General features: G+C 45.6%; 2 protein-coding genes and 1 non-coding gene across 4 annotated transcripts in view; 2 read left to right on the top strand and 1 right to left on the bottom strand.

Moving 5' to 3' along the window:
• Positions 1-4239: 4239 nt before the first annotated feature.
• LOC147527269 (argininosuccinate lyase) lies at positions 4240-12505 on the bottom strand. 2 transcript variants are annotated; one of them, XM_086624522.1, is made up of 16 exons: positions 12488-12505; positions 10916-11108; positions 9878-9963; positions 9502-9558; positions 9152-9249; positions 8430-8507; positions 8057-8134; positions 7742-7794; positions 7237-7299; positions 6904-7018; positions 6152-6236; positions 5933-5992; positions 5677-5760; positions 5391-5471; positions 4909-5015; positions 4240-4406 (listed from the first exon to the last, which is right to left on the bottom strand). In XM_086624522.1, the coding sequence occupies exons 1-16, from the start codon at positions 12503-12505 to the stop codon at positions 4256-4258; spliced, it is 1407 nt and encodes a 468-aa protein (XP_086480648.1). In that variant the 3' UTR covers positions 4240-4255. The 2 variants fall into 2 exon arrangements, with proteins under 2 accessions (XP_086480648.1, XP_086480649.1); XM_086624523.1 differs by having other exon boundaries at positions 12494-12505.
• Positions 12506-17092: 4587 nt separating this feature from the next.
• TRNAG-GCC (transfer RNA glycine (anticodon GCC)) lies at positions 17093-17163 on the top strand. Its single transcript has one exon. It is a non-coding gene; the product is annotated as a tRNA-Gly (tRNA).
• A 2717-nt stretch (positions 17164-19880) lies between these two features.
• The window catches only part of CRCP (CGRP receptor component), a 29927-nt gene continuing 25931 nt past the window's right edge, over positions 19881-23876 (top strand). Inside the window, 2 exon segments of the mRNA XM_009978214.2 lie at positions 19881-19904; positions 21029-21064. Of these exon segments, the coding sequence (XP_009976516.2) occupies positions 19881-19904; positions 21029-21064 (60 nt within the window).

Genomic DNA, 23876 nt, shown 5'->3' with positions numbered 1-23876 from the left:
GGCGGGATGGTTTGGGTTTCAGAGGCCTTTGAGGCAGTGCAGAGAGTGCATCCCTGTTCTTTTGTCCCCTCTTGGGTTTTTCTGCCCTTTAACCAGCCCTGTTGTCACAAGACCCTAGGATAATTCAGGTAGGAAGGGCATAGTCCAGCTGTCTTTCCTATGTTCTTCTCTGTCCTGCTATTCATCTTCTTTCTCAGTTGAAGTCTTGGGCGCAGTGGGATTGCATGATTGGGGCATGCTGCTTTCTGTAGTGGAGAGGACACAGGCAGGGTGACATGGCTAGCATCAGGCTGCCTCTGGCTACCCAGCCTGCAGGAGCAGTTACCTTTTGCAGCTGGATTTCCAGTGTGCTGCCTTCAGTATCAGTCCAGAACTAGGCTCTGTATCTGGATTCATAGCCAACCATTAATTCACTACTTCTCACACATTTCCACTTAGGATATTTTTTTCGGAGATGATGACCCTGCTCCCTTTCAGACTTCCAGGCTTGCAAATGCACAGGGCATCAGTGTTGACACTGCGTAAACCTCTTTGAACCATGTTGTTGCCAGGTTCCTTCCTCTTCTGAAGTCCCTCATTTTTAATGCTTCTCTTGCTGTGTTCATTTTTGATGAATGTCGTTGTCCTTGTTCTGGGCTTTGACAGGAGGTTGCTCAGGATTTGGTAAAAACAGTAAGCACTAGATTTACATCCAGAATGAATCATATACAGGGAGAGGCTTTACCTCCTGGTGTTTGTGATATGGGCTCAAGATTGGCTATCTGGAACATGCACAACCCATTCAAAGACTGGTCCCCCTCAGAGACCATTTGTGACCCACAGGGCTAGAAAAGGAAAACTGGGATCTCTGTGACGCTTTCAGAGTTCCCTTGTATCTGTTTTGTTATTTGTGTTTTCACATCATTAACCCTATGTATGTGTGATATATGAAAGCTTTGATTTCTAGATATTACCTGCATTTAAACTGTTACACGGTTGTATTTAACAGTGAAAGCTCCAGTTTTGGTTCCATTAGTTCCAGGCCTCTCTGAATTTTTTCCATTTATCTGCACGTGCATCTCTCTGTAAGGTGAGGAATAGAAATGGTTGAAGAATCACAATGAAGTTGATTTGTGTTGCCTCTGGTAAAGAGGAGTCCAGTCTAGCTGGACACATTGGATATTGCTGTCTCAAATTCAACCGTGGTGCCTGCAGGGGACGTTGCAGTCACACAGTGCATCTGTTTCACGACTCTTGTGGTGGCAGATAAGCTCATCTTCTTCAACAGGCAGCCAGGGGATAAAAAGACCAGGCACAGCAATTCGTTTAGAAGGCAGAATATTCAGCAGGATTTTTCCAGAATGTAAAAGCAGGCTAGAGATCTTTTCTTTTGAGGAGCCCAGTGAAGAGTTCACTACTTTTTGTAATGTTTCAAGCAAGACCCCCTGTGTAGGTTTGTTATTTGCTTGGGTGTCAAATCAGAGTTACATAGCCGTCTGCTGAAAGTTTCAGTAGCTCATGATCAGCCTACATGAATTTTTGGCTTAAGTCCTTTCCTGTGGTCTGTAATGGAGCAGGGATTCAAGACCAAGTCCAGAGTAGTATCCAAGCCACTGATCCTTCTCTCTCTACAGATCCTCCTGTTGTAACAGCCAGGGCTTTAAAAACCCAAGTCACAATGAGTCATTGTAGGGTGATGGTGAAAGTCTGAAGACACTGTGGACCACACAATCCTGTAATGTCTGTGGAGCTTTAGAGACCTCCACAGGTCCCTCCCAATCTTAAATAATTTCACAATTTTAAGAAAAGGGTGGATGGGTGGAAAGTACCAGTAATTACGAGTTAGTCATTTAGGTAGGAAACTGAGATGCGATAATCTGCTAAAACCTCCCTTTTGCTTTCAGTTTGGCAGGGCCCTGTGTTACTCAGCACTGGCCATGAGGAACAATGCCAGATGTTTGCTGCTGGGAGCAAGAGAAAATCTATTCAGCTGAGGCCTCTGAAGGTACTGAGCAGGAGCTGGAAGATACAAACAGAGAAAAAGAGGGGAGTGGCACAGATAGAGAAAGCGTATGGGAGGGGAAAAAAAAGAACTGTGAGGTGGAGATAAGGAGATATCCCTTCTTCTGACTGTTGGTGTTGAGTGTTGGTGTCCCCTCCTTCTCCTGCTCCTTTCCCCTATCAGCTAAGTGTGAGTAAGTGATTTCCTGGCCACAGCTAACCTATCTGAAGAGTGAGACACAAATGCCAAAATAGAAACATAGCAGGAAGTATCAGAGCAAACACAAAGGAGGTTTATGAGGTGGTGATTGAAATGTGCTGTTCTTTAAATGCCGGGAGAACGGATCAGGTTTAGAGCCAGAATAAGGGGAGACTGGGGTTAGGGGGAAGTGTTGAAGAAAGCGAAGTTCTCCCACGTGTTTAAAGTACAAATGCTAGAAAGGTGGGATGAAAACATGTTGTATCTCCTGGGGTACCTCATCAATGGCAGGAGATTAAGCTCATGGCAGTTTGTACTGTCTGTGCTCCAGCCTTTAACCTAAACATGGTGAGGCAATGCTTGAGTTACTGCCATTGCCTACGTTTGTTACATACCGAGTCAGGAAAGTATTGCTGCATCAGCATGGAGGGCAGGGTGCTGAGCAAAACGCCACCTTTAAAGTGCTGTGACAGAAAAGAAATTGTCCGTGACAAAACTAGCACTACTGTGCTGTGGGTGTCACATTCAAACTGGTTTAGTGTTTAATGAATATTGCCCCACCTTCCCCGTAGACAACTGTTCTTTCTGTACCTTTTGACTCAAGTAGCAGGCGTTTTCCATCCAGAAATCAGTGTAGAACCATGGTGGGGAAAACTATTTCAAGTGTTAGGTTGAAAATATTTTATTAAACAATGAAAGACACAAGGTCGCTGCATTCTCATTCCCCAAGTAAGACTCTTCCTTGTCTTTGTTCCGATTGTATTTTTTTAAGGACAGAGATAAGGACATAAGATTTGTAAGAGGCAGCCAGCCATGCCAGTCTCTTTTCAAACATTCTGCCCCAGCTAGCCTGGCCTGGGTCACAGAGAGGAAAAAGCTTGACCTGGCACTATGCAGCCCCTGTGCTTTGGTGGAAATCAGAGCCAAAGATGGTTTTGTCATGGGCTGGAATGATCTGTGGGTTGACCTGCTGGCCAAGCCCTGCCTAAGACTATGCAAGTTTTGGTGCTAGGTGATGAGGGGACTTCTTCTGGCTGCTTAATCTCCCCTGCCAGAAGGCAAGCAAGCATACTCCTATGAGGAGGGCAGTGATAGCTGGTGATATGGCCTGTGTTGCAGATGCAGTACCAGGTGCACTTTGTGCACACCCACAAGCCTCCTTCAGCGCATTGTGTAGCCTGCTCTGGCACTGCTGGATCCAGCCTTGTGCTGTATAGAATCATAGAATAATTTAGGTTGGAAAAGACCCTTAAGGTCATTGAGTCCAACTGTTAACCTAACACTACCAAGTCCACCACTAAACTGTGTCCCTAAGTGCCACCTCCATGGATGGTGACACAGCCTCTTCCCTGGGCAGCCTCTTCCAATGCTTGACAACCTTTTCAGAGAAGAAATTTTTCCTAATATCCAATCTAAACCTCTCCTGGTACAACTCGAAGACATTTCCTCTAATCCTATCACTTGTTACCTGGAAGAAGAGGCAGGGACCTTGTTACAGCCTCCTTTCAGGAAGCTGTAAAGAGCAATAAATTCTCCTCTTAGCCTCCTTTTCTTCAGACTAGACAATCCTGGTCCTCTCAGCTGCTCCTCGTAGGACTTGTGCTCTAGACCACCCTTCACCAACTACACAGTCCGTCTTTGGACAAACTCCAGCACCTCAATGTTTCACTTGTAGTGAAGGGCCCAGAACTGAACACGATATTTGAGATGCAACCTCACCAGTGCCAAGTACAAAGGGACAATTGCTTCCCTAATCGACCCCTCTCCTCGCCAAGAAACACATCTTCAGGTCTCTTGTAGACAGACACTACTGCTGCTCTCTACCTACCAGCTACCCAGAGCTGGAAGACTCCACAACCCAGTTCCACTGTCAGGGAAGAGAGATTTCCCTTTCTTTCACATCGGTCAGTGTTTCCCCAAGCCTCACGAGGGCTGAGGAAGCCCAGCCCAATCACGCCCCTTAGAAGAAAGACACGAGACAGGAGGTTCAGTGAACTACAATGCACCCCAGTGTTTATTAACTCCAGATTAGTGTGATAGGCACAACGCTGCATCCACGGGATATCTCCCCACACTCTAAGCTTGTTCCTTATGCCTCTTCAGCAGCTCCCTCAGCTGCTCGATCTGGGCAGTCACGCTGCTCTTGGCGGTACCACCCATGGCCGTGTACTGCTCCACGCTGTTGACAACGTTGAAGACCTGGGAGACGTCGCTGCCAAACAGGGGGCTGGGGAGGCAAAGAGAAGAGGGGTCAGTGGAGAGCGCTGGGTGCTGTTGGCTGGCTTTACATGCTCACTGCCCGCAGAGAGGCTGAGGGACTGCAGACGCAGCCTTTTTCCAAGGGGGAGGCCTCGAGCAGCCCTGTTCTGCACTTCTACTGCCTGACAGTGGCTGCTTGTGGCAGACCAAAGTCAGTTCCAAGGGGAGATGGAGCAAGTTACGAGCCAGACCCCTTTGGAGGGCTGGTACCTCCAGGTCAGGGCATGAGTTTCTTCCAGTCTCGCTTGGTACCTGCTGCCCATGCCCCGCTGGAGCTGAAGGGTAGTGATGTTGTCCCCTTTCAGTGTTTTCAGGCCCAGCAGTAGCAGCATTGATATTCAGGCCAGAAGAATTTATGGGGAGTTGTCTGCCCAAGTATTCTGGGGAAGGGCATCATAAGGAGGCCCATACAAAGGGAAGCCGATACCTGCCTGTTGAGGGGAGTCATGGCAAAGAATAGTGATACGAACCTGATGCTCTTCAGGTCATCCAGGCTGAGATTATTGATGGTCGTGCCTTTAGTCTCGGCGAGGTGGACGGCCTTCCCAGAGGCAATGTGGGCTTGTCTGAATGGCATCTGCAGTGAGAAGCAGAGGCCACAGTCAGTGACCAGGCAACTGGGGTGCAGCCTCAAAGGAAAAAATGGATGTGCTGTCTCTTTTGGTTGGCTTGTTTTCACTTAGGGCAATGCAATCTGAATCTGAGTTTCCTGGGATGTGAAGAGGGGGAGGCATTAGGAGATAAAACTCCACCTGCAAATTACTATCAAGTCCACCTGGCAGTAGTTCCACTACTTGGGATACATGTAAAGAATGGGTTTCCAGCTTTCGTATTTGTTGACCCAGACTGATCATCACCTGGGGACAGAACAGAAGGCCTCATCTCAGGCCTTCAGTGAGCAGTATTCTGCGTCCAAAGAAATCACAGCTCGAAGTCTTCTTCTGATACTTACTCCTTTATGAACCAAGTAGAGAGCCAGATCAGATGACAGGATTTCAGGGCTCAAAGCCTTCTCCATGTTCTCCTTGTTGATCTGCAGAAAGGGGATTCAGAAGGAGACATTATCATCAGCTCCTCATTGGGGACACATTAGCTGACGTTGGGGCCATTATTGAGAAGTATGGGTGAGGCACTGAAGAGCCTTCACCTTAGGACCAGTCCAGAGCTCTTTTACCTGTGCTACTTACAGGATGTGCCAACCCACATCCATGTTCAACAGTGAGAGGCTGAAGCCCTACCTGGAGGGTAGAAATCACTCCAGTGGCAACCTGGAGCACAGCATTCAGGGTGTCCACAACATCAAAGACGGCTTCCTTGTCCTCCTGTGTGAGAACAGGGATGGAAATTGCTGTAAGGCAAACCTGAATGCCCGGCCTCTGCCCCTTTCTCAGCACCCTGTGCACAAGCAGGGAAGTGCAGTGACGAGACTGCTCAAGAGCAGGAGGTGGCTGTGCCTGCTCAGAGAAATGGAGCGAAAACTAACTTCTGCTTTACCTGCAGGTCCTTGTTGTAGGTGCTTGGAAGCCCTTTGAGAACCATGAGAATAGCAGCCAACTGCAGAGAGAAACAGGTGAGGCAGAGAGAGGCAGTTAGCTACAAGAAGAGAAGCACCGTGCCCCAGCAGAGGTTAAGAGCCTGGACTGGGCACGTTTCTTTAGCTCAGCCCCAGTGTGAGCAGTTTCCCCATCCCATTTCTTTCTTTAGCAGGCTCACCCGACCAAACACACGACCAGCTTTGCTGCGGATCAGTTCCAGACTGTCAGGATTCTTCTTCTGAGGCATCACACTGCTGCCAGTGCTGAAAGAAAGACGTGAGGAGTGTAATGGTGAGCAAGACCCCAGTCCCTACAGACACAGGCTAAGACAGGTCGTGCAGCGTACTGACCCAGCCCTCCAAAACGACACATACATCCCCTTCCCCGGCCACCTTTCTAGGGTGTAGGAAAGCAGTGAACTGAGTGTGCCGAGTTTCTCCTGTGTCCCATGCAAAGCCTTTGGTTTTGCAGTCTTGTCTGGAGCTACCACACAATCGCAGCTCTCAAAGAGGAAGCAAAAAGGAGGCTTCCCCCACGCCCCTCTAGAGGTGGTATCAACAGGCCAGCCTAAGTGCTGCTGTGACCTCAGAGAGGGAGGGCTGTGGTTGGGCCACCCTGAGAGACAAGGAGTCTGTTAGGATTGCAAACCCGGCTAGTCAGGGAAGGGCTTTGGCAAGCCCTCCCATCCGAGGAGGAAGTTCTCTCTGCCAGCAGTTGCTGGGGAGGAGTGTCTGCTGAATGCAGACTTGGCTGAGTTACCAGAATGAGAAATAAGTGAACATTACTGAGCAATGTTCACCCTACGGCTGCCTTTCTGCCAGCCTTTCAGTGCTGTGGCAGCCTTGTGCCTCAGAGAGACCCCAACCACGGTCTTACTCTCCCACGTGAGCATAACTGAGGAGAATGACTCCCTAGACACCAGAAACTTACCAGTAAGTGTCAGAGAGCGTTAGAAAGCCAAACTCGCTGGTACTGTAGATGATGAGATCTTCAGCCATCTTGCTCAGGTGGATCATCAGCAGGGTGGCAACAGAGAGGAACTCCACTGCACAGAAGGCAGGAAATGAGGAGGTGAAAAAGGTGCTTGTTTGCTTGACAACCCAGGGAGCCCTGACTGGAGTTTAAACATGAGCAAAAAGATTTTCCGTATAATTACTTCCTAGTGAGGAATTTCAGTCCCCTTGTTAGAGGAGGTCAATTGGCAAGGTCTCGGAAGCCTGCTTCTAAAACAGTGGTGGGAAGAAGTGATCGAGCAGTGCTTACCCACAAAGTCTCTCTCGCTAACGGCATCCATGCTGTTCAGGCTGATGGAAGCAAAGTCCAGCTCTGGAAAGAGGGGGATGAACAAAGGAGGTCAGGCTCAGCGTGTCTGAAGCTTGAATGCAGTGGGCTCCCCCAGCCCCAGGTGCTGTGAGCCTTGAGTAGTCCCAGGAACACAAACACGCTGAGTGGGGTTTGCTATTAGCCCAAGGCAGCCAGTGGGCAGCAGAGGTGGTTCTGTTTATGCTCCCACCCTACAGGCATCTGAAGTCTCATAGTAGTAAAAAGCCTTGTGGCTTTACTGAGTCATTAGGAGCTGCCTCCCACCTGTGTCGCTGAGCATCAGAGAGCATGAGATCATATGCATAGTTTTTATTTATTACCCTCCATCCCTAAGTTAAGGTGCTGCAACATGTCCAAAATAACATCAGGACAACATATCAATGGTTCCCCAACTCCCAGATATTACAAGTAGACCCGTGCCTCTCAATCACAGGGAGACACTTACCACTGCGCAGAAGCTCTCTATCAATTTCCAGTGGGTTTCCAGCCAGAGCACCACTGCCAGGGGAGAAAGAAACACAAGTTATGCATGATATCTTGTACACCCCGAACAAAAGTGAGCTCTTGCAGGCAGAGAAAAAAACACAGTGTCTCTGTGGTGAGAGTCATCTCTTTGGTGAAAGAAGCAAGGCTTGTGCTCTCGCAGCTCTACAGCACTTATTGCAGACAAACCCCAGTGGTTCAGGGGATGCAAAGATCTGCCTCCGCCATTTTGCAGAGCAAAGCGAGGCCCAGGGATTACACAGAAAGTAAACTTTACCTTCCCAAAGGCAAAACGTTGATCCTCCTCTTCACCTCTCCCAGGCGCTCAGAATCACGGGTCAGTGCAACAGCATGGCTGGGAAAGAACCATTCACAACAGATAAAGCACCTGAAGTCAGGAAATGTCGCGAGGACCAAGAGGTAACTCTGGCCAAAGGACGGAGCGTACAGAGAGTCAGCCTCCACTGCCCACTCAGTGCTTGGGTGCTGGCTCAATCAGAGCCACACAGGAGCACGGGGAGCTCCTGTTCCAGTTTGCAGGGTTCCCTCTGCTTTGTCACCACCCTGGGCTGATGCGCTTCTAGGCTCTGGCTGAGCAGGGCCCCAAGGGTGGAGAAGGTTCCTCCAGCCAAGGTGTGAAAGGTGGTTACCTGAGCAGGAACTGGCTCCATCTGATGGGCTGAGCTTTCTGCAGGTGGGTGTAGCCAGGTAAGATGACATCAATTTCTCTGCATGTGAAAGGAGAGAAAGAGGTGAGCAGCTGCTGTCAGGACAGAGGGCAGTGGCAAGTACGCTGCAGGATTCCCTGGCAAGGTCACAAAGAGAACTTCTTTAGCCTGTGTTGTGTTGTGCTGGTCTATGTGTCTTCCTCTCTCTGTCACCTGCTACCTAAGCACACCTGGTTTAGTTCTCTCCCGATCTTCCAGTGTGGTGTGTCTGCCTAGACCTCTCTGGAAACTTGCCTGGTACAGTAATCCCTCTGTAGCCAGCAAGATTCCCCAGTCCACCACTGGTCTGGAGTGTGGTGTGCCAGGAGGAGAGTTAGACAGGAGTTAACACAGCTGAACTTTTCTCATGTGTAGCAACTTGAAACATGTTAAAGTCCCCAACTCTTTCAGATGGATTTGGCACTTTCTCAAGTCTTGTGTGGACCTCACACCTCAGTTCCTTTGCCAGGATAAACTGGGGAAGAGGAAGGTCTCTCTGGTGTGAACTGAGAGAAAGAGGGTCTGTTGTCTTTCCCTGTGCTATCACAGAGTGCCTGGCTGTAACTTCATCCGCAGAAGACCCTGCTGCTGCCCTGATTGATGTCAAAGAGCAAGCCTACAATTCTCCTGCCCCTGCAAGGCTGTGAATATGGAAGAGAACTTACATGGCAGCTCGTTCCACCAGGGTCTTAATGAGCTGCAGGAGGTGAGTGGAGATGACAGAGAGGGAATTCTTCATGAAGAGCTTCAAGTCAGTCACAACCTGTATGAGATTTGTCACAGACAAAGCAGAATGGGACATTGTTAGTGAGATGGACCATATTGCTCTAAACTAAACCACTCCTTGATCTGTGTGATGAGAAGGTGCATCTTTCTGTCATCATTTGATCATTATATTGTGGTAATGTCACTGTATCCTGCTCACCAGGAAAAGACCAAAGGATTTTCTGGACCGAGGTCTCCTGAAGTGTAGGTGGGGAGGAATACAAAATAGAAATAAAGATTCTGTACATACCTGATCATTCCTGCTTCTTCCAGTGTGCAGCTTTCCAGCAACATCTCCAATCAGCTCCTGAGGACAATAGAGAGGTTTCTATCAGTGTCTCTGTATTCTAAGGAGGAGATTTCACATGAGCAGACCCCATCCCTGCCTGGAAGGGACTCAGCTCAAGAATCCAGTGAGTAGCCTTGGGATCTCTTCTGGGGAAGGGCAAGTTTGGGTTCTATGCTTGTACAATGCCTCTTCCACAAAAGGGGTCTTGGAGACACTTGATTGTGCCATTAGTGCACAAGGTCCGGAGGAATTCCACAGTGGGAAAGAGGCGCATGCACTTAACATCAAGCAGATCTGGCTACAGAGGAAGGGGAACAAGGGGTTAGAAAGCCCAAACCTTTAGTCTGCGTTCATTGGCAGTGTGGATATCCTCATCGCTTTGGGTCACCACAAAGACTCCTTTAGACCATTCCTCAGAGATCTACAAACATCAGCAGAAACACCAGTCAGCCACAGCAGTTACTCGGCTGTCTGTAGGGCTGTAACTGTCCCCAGCAAACAACAACTTCTGCTGTCCCAGTGGAAATCAAAGGGTTAAGTCTTATGCGAGCTCTGGCATTCCTGTGCTTTCAGGCCAGGGCTGGCTGCTTGCTATATCCAGATATTCTATACTGCACTTGGTGGGATACATCTCTCGACCCAGGATGATCCTGCAGCGTTATGGCTATAGGAGGATTTAAGCAATGCAAGAAAACGTGAGCTGAAATGTCAGTGATTGCTATAGCATTGTCCACAAAGATTTTCCTATACAAACATTGTATAGAGTCATCATTGTCCATGGCGGGTGAGCACAACAATGGATATTTTCAAAAAGCGCTTAGCTGCGGACTTCTCTTCACCCCTATACAATGCTATGCATTGCGTCCTACTGACTCAGGCAGCCAGACTCAAAAGGATCCCAAGTGCCAGCAGAAAAAGAATATTCCTCATTCATACTGAAACAAGTCCTCGTGAACATTCAGTCTGAAGAGGATGGGCGGGCAGGTCACACTGAGCACACCTCTGGAGGCACTGAGGCTGCCACAAGGAGCACTGACAATGTGCACATCAGGGCTTCAGGCTGCCCCTGGGAGCTTGTCAGCTGGTTCACATCCTGCTGTTGGGCTTTGGTGCCTTTAGTGAGATGCAATTTGATTCCCTGCCCAGAACACCTCCAAGTGTACCAGGTACAATCCACATGGGCCTGTCATGTCCATGGTTTAGGACAGCATTCTCTTTCACACAGCACTTAGCACATGCCTAGCTCTAAGCAATTGGACATGAGGACATTTCAAGATGCTTTTTAGAACAGCAACTCCGGGAGGCTACTACAGATGCTATTGGAAAAGTAACCATTTATTCCAGCACACATGACAGATGGGAAGAAATAAATACCTTTCCAGGCCACTCAGGATCTTCTCCAGCTCAGTTTTAGACAGGATCCCAGCCTTCTCCAAGGCTTTGGCATAAGCCATGCTTCCCTGGATATCGACTTCAGACAGTCTCTGATCATAGGTAATGGAAGCGCTGAGCATCTCCATGACTGGGTCTGAGCTTCCGACAAACCTTCCTCCCAACATTTTATCGCCCTGCAAGTAATGAAGTTAAGTGGGTTGAAAACACTTCCTGATATATCCCTAAAGATCAGATGATGTCCATCCCACTCCTTATCCAACTAAAACTGAGGACATACTCAGGAAATGTTTTTTCAGTGCTGTACCATTGAGCAGTAAAGCCCCGGACTTTAAGACTATTAGCAAGTAGTTGCAGAGGTGGACAGCATATCACTGGCACTAGAATTTAGACCTTGAGATGTCAGAACTGTCTCAGGAATCCTCCAAGATACTTTACCCTGCAGGACTGTGCAGGGAGTATGTCCTGTCCTTGCAAATGAATATCAGGGCCTATGGTGCAGGATGAACATGCATCTCTCTTTTAAGGCAGCTGCTGAGCACTGACCATTTGATAGTCTCTTGGCAGGGGGAAAAAAGTCAGGGAGTCAGGGATGTAGTGAAAGTTATTGTCTACTGTTACTTGAAAGAATAATTATAATAAACCCCACTCTTTTAGGAGACTAGAAGAAAATATTCAGTTGAGAAAGACCTGTGGGCCAGCACAAGCCACATCCTCTAAAAGACTCCTGTGACTATGGAGTTTTTGGAGTTTCCATGTGAGGCATCTGCAGAGCCCATGATGTGCTCGCAAGCTTTGGCATAAAATTAGCATAAAACTGGTTAAGGTGCAGACTCCAGACGGGGAGGTCTGGGTACCTTTCAGCACCATAAATATTCGGGTAAAAAGAAAAGGGAATTAAAAAAACCCAGGACCCCAAACCACCCCTGCAGAAGGTCTCCCGAGCAGCGCGGCGGCGGGGCCGAGCGCTACCATGGACAGCGGGCGGAGCGGCGCCCGCGCCGGGACCCCGCCGCCCGGGGGGACGGGCCCGGGGCCCGGGAGACCCTTTCCCAGCGACTGTGTGAACCAGCGTGGCTGGGAGGAGAGCAGGAGCGAGCCTGGGGAGGGCAGGGTGCAGGCGCGGGGGGCTGGAGATCTCTTTTGAAAGCAGGTTTTTGTCAGCTGCGGGCGGAAACCGGAGTTGAAAAAGCCAAAGTTTTGCAGCTCCTCGCTGGGAAAGCAGTCCCCTGGGGTGAGCGGCAGAGGATGGGGAGTGAAGGGCGAGTGCTGGGAGCTAAGCGCTTGGATGGGGAAGAGGTATCTAAGTCTGTCTTCGAGGTATTTAAGTATATCTTCACTACGGTGGGTTTTCACCAGAATCAGAGGTAGGTGGTCCGAATATTGCAATAAATGTTTGCTGTCCCCTTCTCCACTCAAACCCCAGGAAAACAAGCAATTTTAGAGAGAAGCACCCGAAGGAGCATGGCAGGTTGCAATGCTGGGGTTACCACACCGGGAACTCGCGGCTGCCAGAGCACCCCAACACCCCCCTGCCGGAGAAGCAAAAGTTCACCCTCACCTCGGCTGCCATTTCGGACGACGTTTGCTCGTTGGTGCAGCGATCCCGGGAACTGGTGCAACCTGTGGAACAGTGAGTGAGGCTCGGCTCGGCTCGGCTCTGCTCTGCTCTGCCCCGGCCCAGATCCCCGCTGCCCGCCCAGCCCCGCTCACCTGCTCCGTAGCGAAGCCCCGGTGGCCGCTCGCTGCTCCCCGGCCCCGCCGCCCCGCTTTTACACGCCTCGGCGCGGGGCTGGCGGCTCGTCCCGCCCCGGCGGGGCGGGGTGTCCCCGGGGCCGGCCCCACTCCTGTTCCCCCCCATCCGAGCCCCCTTCGCCCTTCCCACCCCTCTCCTGTCTCCGGCCTCTGCTCGACCAGCGCATGATAGACAGTCAGGGAGAGAAGTTTCTTTGGAAGCCGGGTGGCTGCAAGGAGGAAGGTTGGGAGAGATGCTCTCGTGTTGCTTGTTAATGAAGTTATTGGTGTAGCTTTAGGCAAGTGCTCCCGCAGTGCCAGAGGGTCTTATTTCACTGACAGGTCTGCTCCTTTTCTGGGAATATCCTTGTACTGAAAAAGTCACATCAGTCCGAGTGAGTAGTCGTTGATATGAATGTACTTGGTTATGACGGCTGGGTCATGGTTGCTCTGTCCTCATTGCCACCCCAGCAAACACACAAGAATAAACCAGATGGGAGCTAGTTGCTCTTTCCCAGTTCTCTGTGGATGAGACTTGCCGCACCACTTGTAAGGATGCTGCAGCTCCAGCTTTGGGGATTCTCTGCTGTCACCAGTCGCATGGGATCACTCCTGCCAAGAGGCTCCTATGAGCCTCAGTCTGTGCCGTAGTGTGTGAGGTTGTGCCCTGCAGCCTTGGCAAATAGCCCCTATCTTAAACTCATCAAACCCTAAATATCATGGAAGAAAGAACTGACTTAAAATACAGGAGAGCTTTGGGAGCAGCAACTTGAAAAGCTGTGGCTCAGCACCAGTTTCTCATCAACTCCTCAGACAGGGCACTTTTCTGCAGCCACTCCACAGAAAGCAGAATTGTGGCTGGTGTGCCTTACTGAGTGTGCTACTACAGTATAATATTTTCCTGTCTGCATGGTCCAAACCTTTCATAGAGCTCAGGAAACAGGTTCCAACTTTCTCGTCCACATTTTGTTGGGTTATTTTCTTCCCTTTAACTGACCCTCTTGTCCTTTTCTACTTTTCTCTCAGTTCTGCAACTTATCTCCTTTTCCTTTTTTCAGTAGGACATTTATACTAGGAAACAGTGCTTGATCATTTTGTGATCGTGTTCCTTCCTACTCTTAAATCCCTCATTTTTACCACTTTTCTTGTCCTGTTCACCCTTTAGGAGTGTCCTTGTTCTTACTCTGGGCTTTGACAGGAGATTGCTGATGTGTTGGGAAGATAGTAAGCACTGAATTTATAACCAGAGTGAATCTATGTCAGTAAGATCTTATTAGTCTATGTCTGATATTACATATGGAAAGGACACGTGCTTTCACATGGGATCTGTCAGCAGCATCATTGTGTGTTTAGCAGCCTTCATAGGGATTAGTTTGCTTGTAGTGCGCTGCTTAACTCCTGTCCAAGTTTGTATCTAGGAGAGTATTAATTCTCTCTTTTCCCATTTTTGGATGAAACAGGCAATAACTATCATTTCTATATAATAAGCAATGTAGAATACAGAGTAATATTTTTACAATAAAAAATGGAAGTGAAACTGTAAATGCAATTGGAAGTCATTAATGTAAAAATGAACACTGAAGAAATAGGATTTCTTCAAGACTTGGAGATTGAGAGTTGAACATTTTTTTGGGGAGGGAACAGTGAAATAGCATTGTAAAATAGGTTTTCTAATGCACATTGAAATGTATTCTCCTCATTACTATCTTCTCTGTTTGTTCTGGTTTTGATGATTCTCCACTTCCCATCGTTTTTCTTTCAATATTTATTTGCTTAGTGAAATAGAAAGATCAACCCCAAAATCTCCACCCACAGTTAAATACCAAGGAAGATCTGAAGGAAAGGTCTTTCACTTATTTTCCCTTCTAGCACAGTGAATGGCACATCATTTGTACGTTAATATTCTCAGCTACACCCTTTTCCAAGCTGACATACGATGAGGTAATACTAGAAAGTAAATTGCCCATTTTGCAGCATGGAGAAGTTTAATTAAATATATTTTAATGTCTTTGAAGATTTAACTTTATTTGTGCTTGATTTTGTAATCAGTCACAGCCTTACTATTTCTTTAGAGAGCATTTTTATTTTGGAAGAGTACAATACTTGGGGAGTGCCGCTCTGAAGCAGCGCTTTAGTGGTTTCTAGAAATGCACTTTCCATAATAGGGCTTATTTTCCTAACTGAGTCCAGTGAAGAAAAAAGGATGGCATAAACTGCTACAGTGCACCATCTTTAAAAACATTCTTTTCTAACTGTCATTTTGGTTTAGAAAAGAAAAAAAAGCTCTATGGGCTGAAAGTGCTAGTCAAACGCACTGTCAGCTAGACTGATGTGAAGTGGTGCTGACATTTTTTTGTTAAAAAAACCCCCAACTTTGTTTAATGAATTTTGAATGTAAAAGAAAAAAAGACACTATAGGGTGATCAGCGAAATGCTGAATACAGTAAACATCTTTCATGACAAAGAACACAAATACCCTGCAGATCTGCTTTCAATAGCAATTACTAGGCCCCCTGTTTCAATAGTTAATACCGAGGCCCCTCTCTCACCGAGCCTTAGTGGTAACAATCACAAGCCAATGCTTAAAATGTTGACATGCTAAGCACATTTAGAAAAACCTATGTCTGCATTCCCTATGGATGGTGTAGCATAACTGTCTAACACCTAAAGTGCAGCAATTAAAACCAAAGCGAACTGAGCTGATCTCCCCACCTCTCCTGAAAAGTTGTATGTCAGGGTAATGGGTTCTCTTTCAGAGAGTCCTCTTCTCCCTTGCACGATGTCAGTGGACCTGTAGCTGGTCCATTTGTGTATTTACACCCTAGCAGGCTATATGTCTCCATTGGGAAATATTTAGAATGAATAATAGAAAAAAAATTGAAAGCCATTGAGAGAGGCAGTTGTGTTATGCTCATTCATCCCAGCTGCTGGGATCAGGCATCATCATCACGGATTGTAAAAAAGTGTGTCAGCAAAGGTCTGGAATGAAACTTTTGGAGAAACAGTGAAAGTAAAGATGATAAATTAGTGCTAGGGGAGAGATATAAAAAGGAGGTGTAAAGGAGAAATAACATCAATATGCTGAAGATTTTGAACCCATATCTAAAGAGAGTGATGAGGGGCAGGCGAGGATTAGTAGATTTCTGGAACAAAACTCTGAAATTTGATAGTCTGGAAATACCATATCCTCAAATGAAAGTTGACACCATCCCTCTTCTGGCGTCTGGTCAACAGGCAGTTTCACATGCATGGTTTGAAACATGGCAGAGAAGTTACAGAGCATTTGCTGTGCCAGTTTTGGCCAACTTACAAGGTCAGTTAATCCTGACATGAAAAAGAACAGCATCCATTACATCCTATCCACTAAGTCAGACCAATGGCTTTCAGTCTGCAGTTTGAAGACCGTTCTCCTGGTTCTTTTTCCATAGGACTTCATGACAAATGACTCTGGAATATAAATTAATTCCTCTCTGTATGACAACGTGTATGTGATGGGGGACCAGATGTCCACTGAAACTTTTTTAGGGGTCTTCAACTGAAAATGGCTGAAAAAGCTTTGCAGTAGGCTTTTAAACTTTGCCAAGCACTTAAATGTCTGATGATGATGGTTCCTGGAGAGCTGGGAGCTGTTTGTTGCCCGCTCTCCTTGACTGTTCTGAAGTGTTGCAGTTTGCTCACATTATTCACAATTGGCTGAGGATTTGCAACACCCCAAGGAAAAGCAAAGTCCCAAAAGTGGGAGTGGACCTTCTTCTGGCTGGACTCTGGAGAGAAAAGCTGATTTTGTGCTAGTATTGCAAGAGGAAGGTTGGGAACACAAGGAGAACCCATTCGGTTCCCTAGATTGCTCTGACAGCCCTGCTGCAAACAAGCAAGTGTATGTGTATGTGACTCCTTAGGGAGTTAGTGTGGTTTTGCATATAAACTTTTTGCCTGAGAGATAATGGCAAAATTAAGTAATTAGTGTTTCCCTGGCTCCCAGTCTCCGAGCCAGACAATTTCCTTGCTGTAGCCCACAGGATTTTCAGCTATTTGCTCTCAATGAAGTGTCTTCAGTTTTCTTGTGAATGAAAAGGGCTCTTGCAAAACTTAATAGCAAAGAGATTAAATGGGGAAAGAGTCTCAGTGATTGTAGGAAAAGACACATGCTGGTGAGCTCGCTGAGTTGTATGTGCAGGTGCTTTAAAAGGCAATAGGACTATTCTACAACTAGCTCAGCCTACAGTGTTCTGTTTGCATGTGATTAGAAATTTGATCTGGAAGGACCTCGACAATACTATTTTCCCCTTGTCATATTTAACAGTGGCTAATTGCCTGGATCAGGGTAGGTTTTTCAGAACATGTTTTGCTATAGGTAAAGGTTTCTTGCGCTCTTTCTGTCTAGGGTCGTTACAACTCAGGAGACAGCAGCTCTTTCACCACACAGGCATTGGTGGTTCAGTGGTAGAATTCTCGCCTGCCACGCGGGAGGCCCGGGTTCGATTCCCGGCCAATGCAGTTGGTGTTCTGTTTTGTTTTGTTTCTTTTACCTCCTCCCCCCTTATTTCTCCTTCCTTTTCCGCTTCCGTCCCGGCCACCTAAACTTCCTTCAGCTGCGGCACGGCGGGCTGCGGGTCTGTGCGTGCGAGGGCGAGTTCCGTGGCCAGGGGGGCGACCACAGCGCGCGGCCGCGCTCGGGGCGCAAGATGGAGGTGTAAGGAGCGGCGAGGAGGGCGGGGGAACGGGCCGCTGCCGCCTCCCGGCCAGCTGCGACCCTTCCGTGGCGGCAGCGGGGGCTCCAGGGCCGGCGTGGGGGTGTGCGGAGAGGGATGTGTCCATATGGGCCTGCCTGTGCTGGGGGGGGGGGGGTGGGGGGGGGGGGGTGGGGGGGGGGGGGTGGGGGTGGGGGGGGGGGGGGGGGGGGGGGGGGGGGGGGGGGATATCCATTGGGCCTGCGTGCCTGCAGTGCGCGTGGATGTATGTGTATGGGGTATATTGGGCCTTTAACGCCCCTGTAACCAGCACTGTGTTCTGACTTTCTGATGGGAACCAGTTGGTTTTTGTTTGTTTGGGCAAAAGGAGTCACGGCTCAGCCTGAATCCCGCTCCCCGTCCCCATCTCCCCCGCCCTCTTGGTTCCTCGCGCTCCCTTCTCTGCTCTGCCCCAGGAGAGCTGAGAAGTGAATCCTCTGCCGCAGCTTTGGGGAGAGAGTTGTTCCTGTGAGCATCGGGTAGACTGCTCACTGTAGGAGCTGAGTGTGCTGGAGAAGGAGAAGACCCAACAAGCGTGCTCCAGCAATTGCAAATACAAGAGGCGAGCCAGAATTTTTGGGTAGCTGGTCGTTTGTGGTGGTTACACTAGCCAGCCCCCGGGTTGCCATCCCAGGAGGCACATTGTGTTGCCTTCCTGTGCTGATGGCACCATGCGTGTTTCTGTCTTCTTAGCGTCACTTGGGCACAAAACAATAGGATTTGACCTGTTATAAAGCTTCGAAACTCATCCCTGTGAGTTCTGCGGAGCCCATTGCGTTGTGTGGTTGGTTTATGTACGTGGTACTGGTTTCTAAGGAAGGGGGCATGGAAGATGCGAGTCCTGTGGGGTACATGTCAGCATGCACCAAGTCAGCTGAGCTTTTGCAGTTCATGTTATCCATGGATGCTTTATTATCATTAAATCTTCTATACTATATATCTATTATCATCAAATCTTCTTGTCCACTAGCAACCTGGTGTAGTGGAAGGTGTCCGTGCCCATGGCAGGGGGGTTGGAACTAGATGATCTTTAAGGTCCTTCCAACCCAAACCATTCTATGATTCTATGTAAAGTTTCAAAAGCGTGTAACAAATAAGATGCATCCATTGAAATATGAGTTTGTTTTATGTTAGCTTTGACATGAGCAGCAGCCTGCAGCAAAATGAGCTGTTCCTGCTGTTGTATACTGAAAAATGCTGGTGAAGCATGCACAGGCTAAAAGTTGCTGTTGCATGCGAGGAAAGATAGGATTTGCCCTATGGAGAAAGGTGCATTTGATACATTAATATTAAGTCTGTGATGCCACTTATACATCCACTTGTTTTTAACTCCCTTGAGTAGCCCAACTTATTTTACTGGTGCCACGTCCTTGTAGTACCAATAGGAAGGTGCATCAGAGGTAGAAGACCTGGGAGCTGAAGGCCTGAGCTGTGGGTGAACTTCCCTCGCATTGGAATGGAACAACTTACAGTTTAGTCCATTTTGCACTTGAATTGCTGTTGGAATTTAATCTCCTAATCTTTTGCCTCCTGCCTGACGGTCTTCATGGAGGGAAGCTCTGCCACGAGGAAGACTTAAGTTTCTTACTGTGTCAGAAGTATCTGTTACTAGAGAAAAGAACCCTCCAGAAGACATTTTGGTTTATATATACAACAAATTTAAAAAGTAGTTTTAAAAACATGAAGTGTCAGTGATATTTTTAGAGGTGTGATGCCATATACCAAGATATTTTTTATATTATATGCAGAAGACCGTCTCAATACTAGTTTGGTTTGGATTAAAATGTAGACAAATGTTACCTGTATAAAGATTTTAAAAGGTGTTTATGTATTTGCTGTTAACATGATGTTTTTTTCCTTTCGTTTAAGTCATAATCTTGTAAAAATTAAGAATACTGTTTAGTTGACTATTTAAAATATACTTCAGAATTAATTTATAATTTCTTGTTTTCTGAATGTAAAATTGACAGTTGATTCATGAGAGGACTGAAGAAAATTATTTCTATTTTATAAGTTCTGCAAAAGTTTTTTGAAACTAGTCTTGTGTATCAGTTTATAGTTCTGGTATTTCAGCACAACAGAAATTGTTGAAGATTTCAGATTGACTCATTTGCTATCCATTATTAGAAGAAAAAATAATTATTTGTCTGAATGACAAAGCATTTAAAATTAAAAAGGAAGCAGTGTCTTAAATAATTTAGCTTCAGATAGATTTCACACTCATTTGCGTAGTAATATATTTACTCTATATGACCCTTTCACTAATTTAACAGAATAATTCCTTATATAATTCTTCTGTAGCATTATTATTTCTAACAAAGAATGTCTTTGATCCATAGGGATTTCTGTAGCAATAGCCTGAATGCAAACATTCTGAAGAATTGCACTTACCTAACAACAAAAGCTATATGGTTTGTAAAACATGAATGAAAACTAATGCGTGTGTGAGCCTCCACTTGCTGAAGTTTCACTCGAGTCAGCGAAATGGAAGTTGAAGTTCATCTCAGCGTATTTTAGAAGGTCCTTTTCATTTAAAAACAATGATAGAACCTGTGGAAGTTTGTGGATGCGTTAACCTCGTTTGAAAGTGATGAACGTGACAGTTCTATTCAGACAGTTGATGGTGCTTAACAATACATTGTACCTTTCTTTTTTTTCTTTTTTGTTATAAGCTGCTGCACGGACCTGAGAAAGGCCATTTTTTTTTTTCCTTTGTATGGAAACTTTCTGTTGTTGTGGCTACTGACGGCTCAGCAGAATGTGTGTTCAGGGAATATAGGATGTTCTGTGTCAGTGTTTCTCCCTTTTTTTTTAATTTAAAATATAAAATACAATATCCAGTAGCAATAGAGATGTGTTTAATCTAAATACGCACTTGACTCAAAGAGAGTGCATTCAGCCTAGCAGTGGTGAATAAGGATTCGTGCTTAATTGGGACAGAATTAGTGGGGAAGTGTTTGGGCTGGGTGAAAATGAGAAACTCTCAGCCTTGCCTGGTAATAAAGGAGTAGGCACATAAAGGTACAAAGAATAAATAAAGAGGAAATGCAGTAAGGTGTTTTTTTTACTCAGTACAGTACATGTAAATATAGTGCCATATCTATACCTATACACACACTTGTTGTACATGGTACTAAAATAGTCATTGTATTTTCTTTTTCTGTGCTCTTGACTAATAAATAAATAGTATGTGTCAACTGCATTATTTTTCCTGTCAGTCTTTATTCAAATCAAACTGGAGGCCTTTTTCCGTAAGGAAGAAGCAAGGCAATTTGGTTTAGTTTGTAAAATTGGATGAGTGAATAAACTAGGGTGGCTCAGTAAAGGAATTATGTTGTACAGGTGTGTAATTACTTATGGGGCAAATTGTGCAAAATATACTGTATATTTGTGCAATAATTCTACTAACAATATGGAAAATATTTTCCAGAGGTAGCAACAGCTTAGCAATTGTAGAATTTGTAGAATTTTGGTGATTTGTAGAATCACCAAAAATAGATTCTTGGAGGTTTTTTTTTAAACTTTATGAAAATAGAGTCTGTTCTTTTAGCATCTGCATGACTCAGTAAGGAAAAACTTTTCTAAATCGTTTCATTTGGAACATAAATAATAGTTTTCTTTTTTCCTTTTAGAAAAGATGCAATGCCGCATTGCTGAGTAACTTTGAGGTGAGTTTATCTGCGTCCTGTTTTTAAACCAGCAGTTTAAAGCTCTAACCAGTCACTTGTATACTTCTTCTGAAGCTGAGAATTGCCAGTGGCAATCAGCAAGACCTGTGTGTGATTTCCACCCCACCCCACATTTGATTTGTTTTTAAGGAAAAAAGTTTATTAAAGAAGATCTGGAAATGTTTTGCTAGTAATGGGTACTGTATTATTATTTGTTTGGTTCCAGATCTATAAAACCAGATATAAATATGTTTTTCAAATAGATGAAGAGCAGATGTTCAGAATGGTAGCTTTAACTTCAGCCTTGCCACGTTTATACTGTTTCTGTGTGGTTAGTTTGCTGAATCCTCTTGTGTATCCTGGTTTGTTACTTACATTTTGATTCTCCACATCTTTAAACGCTTGTGTATTTGGGCAAGTGAACTGGATTCAGTGGTGCTTGGTATGATGTGTGGTGCATCGGATCCCAAATCGGGAATGTTGACACCTCTGTAACTGGGCAGCAATGACCAAGATAGCTTTTTTCTTTTTTTTTTAATTTTAAATTTTTGTCTTACAACAAGCCAATATACCACCAAGTGAGTGACGCACTGATAGCTGGAGTCTCTTTAATATTGCAAATAAAAATTCTCGCAGAAAAATTCAAACATTTTTCACAGGTGGCTGCTGCTGAAATCAGTGTTTTGTGTTTAACTTCAGCCTTGTAATGTGCAGTATCATCTAAGAACCTGTAACTCATTAATACATAGTTTTATTAAAGCCAGTGCTACTGGAAATGGAGTCTAACACCCCTGAATACTTGGCAGGATTTTTTTTTAAAGATCTTGAGGCGTTTCCGAAGCAGGTTAGGTGAGGCAGTTTGCTGGTTGTGTTACTCAGGATAAACACTCCTAGGAGCCAGTAATGTACCTTGAGCTGGTGTCATGGGAAAGCTACAGTGCCCTGTCATAACAAGCAATAAATACTGGTGTACAGATAACAAATACAAAAAATAGTCATATTTTCTAGTGTAGGTACAGTCTGGACTATTTTCCTCTCTCCTGAGTAAAGGTATTTTTTTAGTGAAGTAGAAAGAAATGTAGTGTTCTTGTTGGTTTAGCTTCAGCCAGGTAATGGAAAGATTTCAGTGCTTTGTTTGTGAGTGTAATTTTTTGAATGCTTTTAATAACCCAAGTGCTTTGTTTTATTGCTGCACCTTGAAAGCGGCACAGCTGTTTCATCATATTCTGAAATAAATCTTGAAACGTTTTTATCTTGAGCTGCGCCTGTTTGCGAACAGCAGAGCAATCTATTAGAAGGGCTTTAATGAGATCCTTGGAAAGAACTGTCTTGCCTAAGAAATAGATAATATTATGTATTAGACACTAGTATTAGTGTCTGTTAAAAACAATACTGTTGCAGTACAGAAAATAGAAAATATTTCAGAGATTTATTTATTGCAAAATCATCTCTGCTTCCTTCCTCTTCATTTGCTGGGATGTTGTTGGGATCTGGGTGTTACTGCGTGCTGAGGTTCAAGTGCTGTCAGCCACAGTATGTAAGATCTATAGGTGTCCTAAAGGTGTGATCCGGAACAGGGAGGATTGCAGAATCCGTGTTTGGTCAGACTTTCTTCAGCTGAGTCTCTTTGTTGGCGAATGTACCATGTGTGTTGAAAAAGAGCAAAGGAAGTGGAAAACGAAGTTACTGATGGGAGTGCTTATTTCTCATTTCCCTTTCACAGCACGGTTGTCACGCACGCAGCTTTGCGATGCTTTGCAGCAAGGGATTTGCAGTGTCTGCAGCTATAGGCTTTTGGGGCATGGCTTTTCCTGCTCTTCAAAGTACTGATTCCCCTCAAACTACCCATCTCTTTCTGTTTTCTCCTCTTTTCAGTCGCAATTTGACTGGCATAGCTAACATCCTCTTTATCGAGGTAACGTTTTGCACAGAAAGTGGTGTTTTGAACGGAGTATTCAGGACTGACATGTTGTATGTTCCATGCCTACGTTTCTTCTGTGAGTTTGGAGTTGTCATTTTGTGTTTTGTTGTCACTGGCTACGTTTCCTTCAAGTATTTATTGGATAAAAGCTCATAGCTTGAGTTTTGGCTTTCAAGTCAGGATTAACAGGTGTTCCTTTTTCATAGAAGATGCAATATAAAGTAATTGCAGGATTCGTAGCCGGTAATGTTCTTATTTCTTGTTGTCTAGAAATGTTTGTATTCTTATTTCTATGGACTTGTCAGCTTATAATACCATTGGAACTGGATCTTGAATGAAGCTAGTTAAAAATTAGGGGATGAACAGTAAGAAGTGGTGTGTTACTTTGCTGTGGTTATTGGCTCTGGATATACCGTAAAGCCTGAAGCAAAACATCTGAAGAAATTTCAACCTAATTGTGATGCTGTCTCAATATTTTGCTGCATATCTAGCTATAATGAATAAAGATGTTGCGGTGTTGCAACAAATTTGACAAAGCACAGTTGGAAAAATGAAAACATTTTCCTTGTCTTCAGACTTACCCTCCGAATCTCACCCCTGCATCAGCATTCACTGTCTCATAAATGTGAAGACAACTTTATTACATTCTTTTCAAGAGTGTCTGCTTGTTTTACATTGTTGTGATGAAATAGGGAGCTAATTTAATCTTTGTAGTTTAACGTACCGTAACACCATACCGGTCACTGTAACATTTAGTATTATGAATAACTCCACTGGAGTTTACAATAGGATCACTAATCTCAGGAGCATCTGTAGGTCAAGCCTTTATTTAGCTGGTTCCTGGTGGTGTGACCAGTTGTAGAGTTTACTTTTTTTTGCAGATAATGTAAA

Source organism: Tauraco erythrolophus, chromosome 21 (assembly GCF_009769465.1).
Source record: "Tauraco erythrolophus isolate bTauEry1 chromosome 21, bTauEry1.pri, whole genome shotgun sequence".
In the NCBI taxonomy this organism is placed as follows: Eukaryota; Metazoa; Chordata; class Aves; order Musophagiformes; family Musophagidae; genus Tauraco; species Tauraco erythrolophus.
The sequence above is the reverse complement of the archived record's forward strand: the minus strand, read 5'-3'. Positions and strand labels throughout refer to the sequence as shown.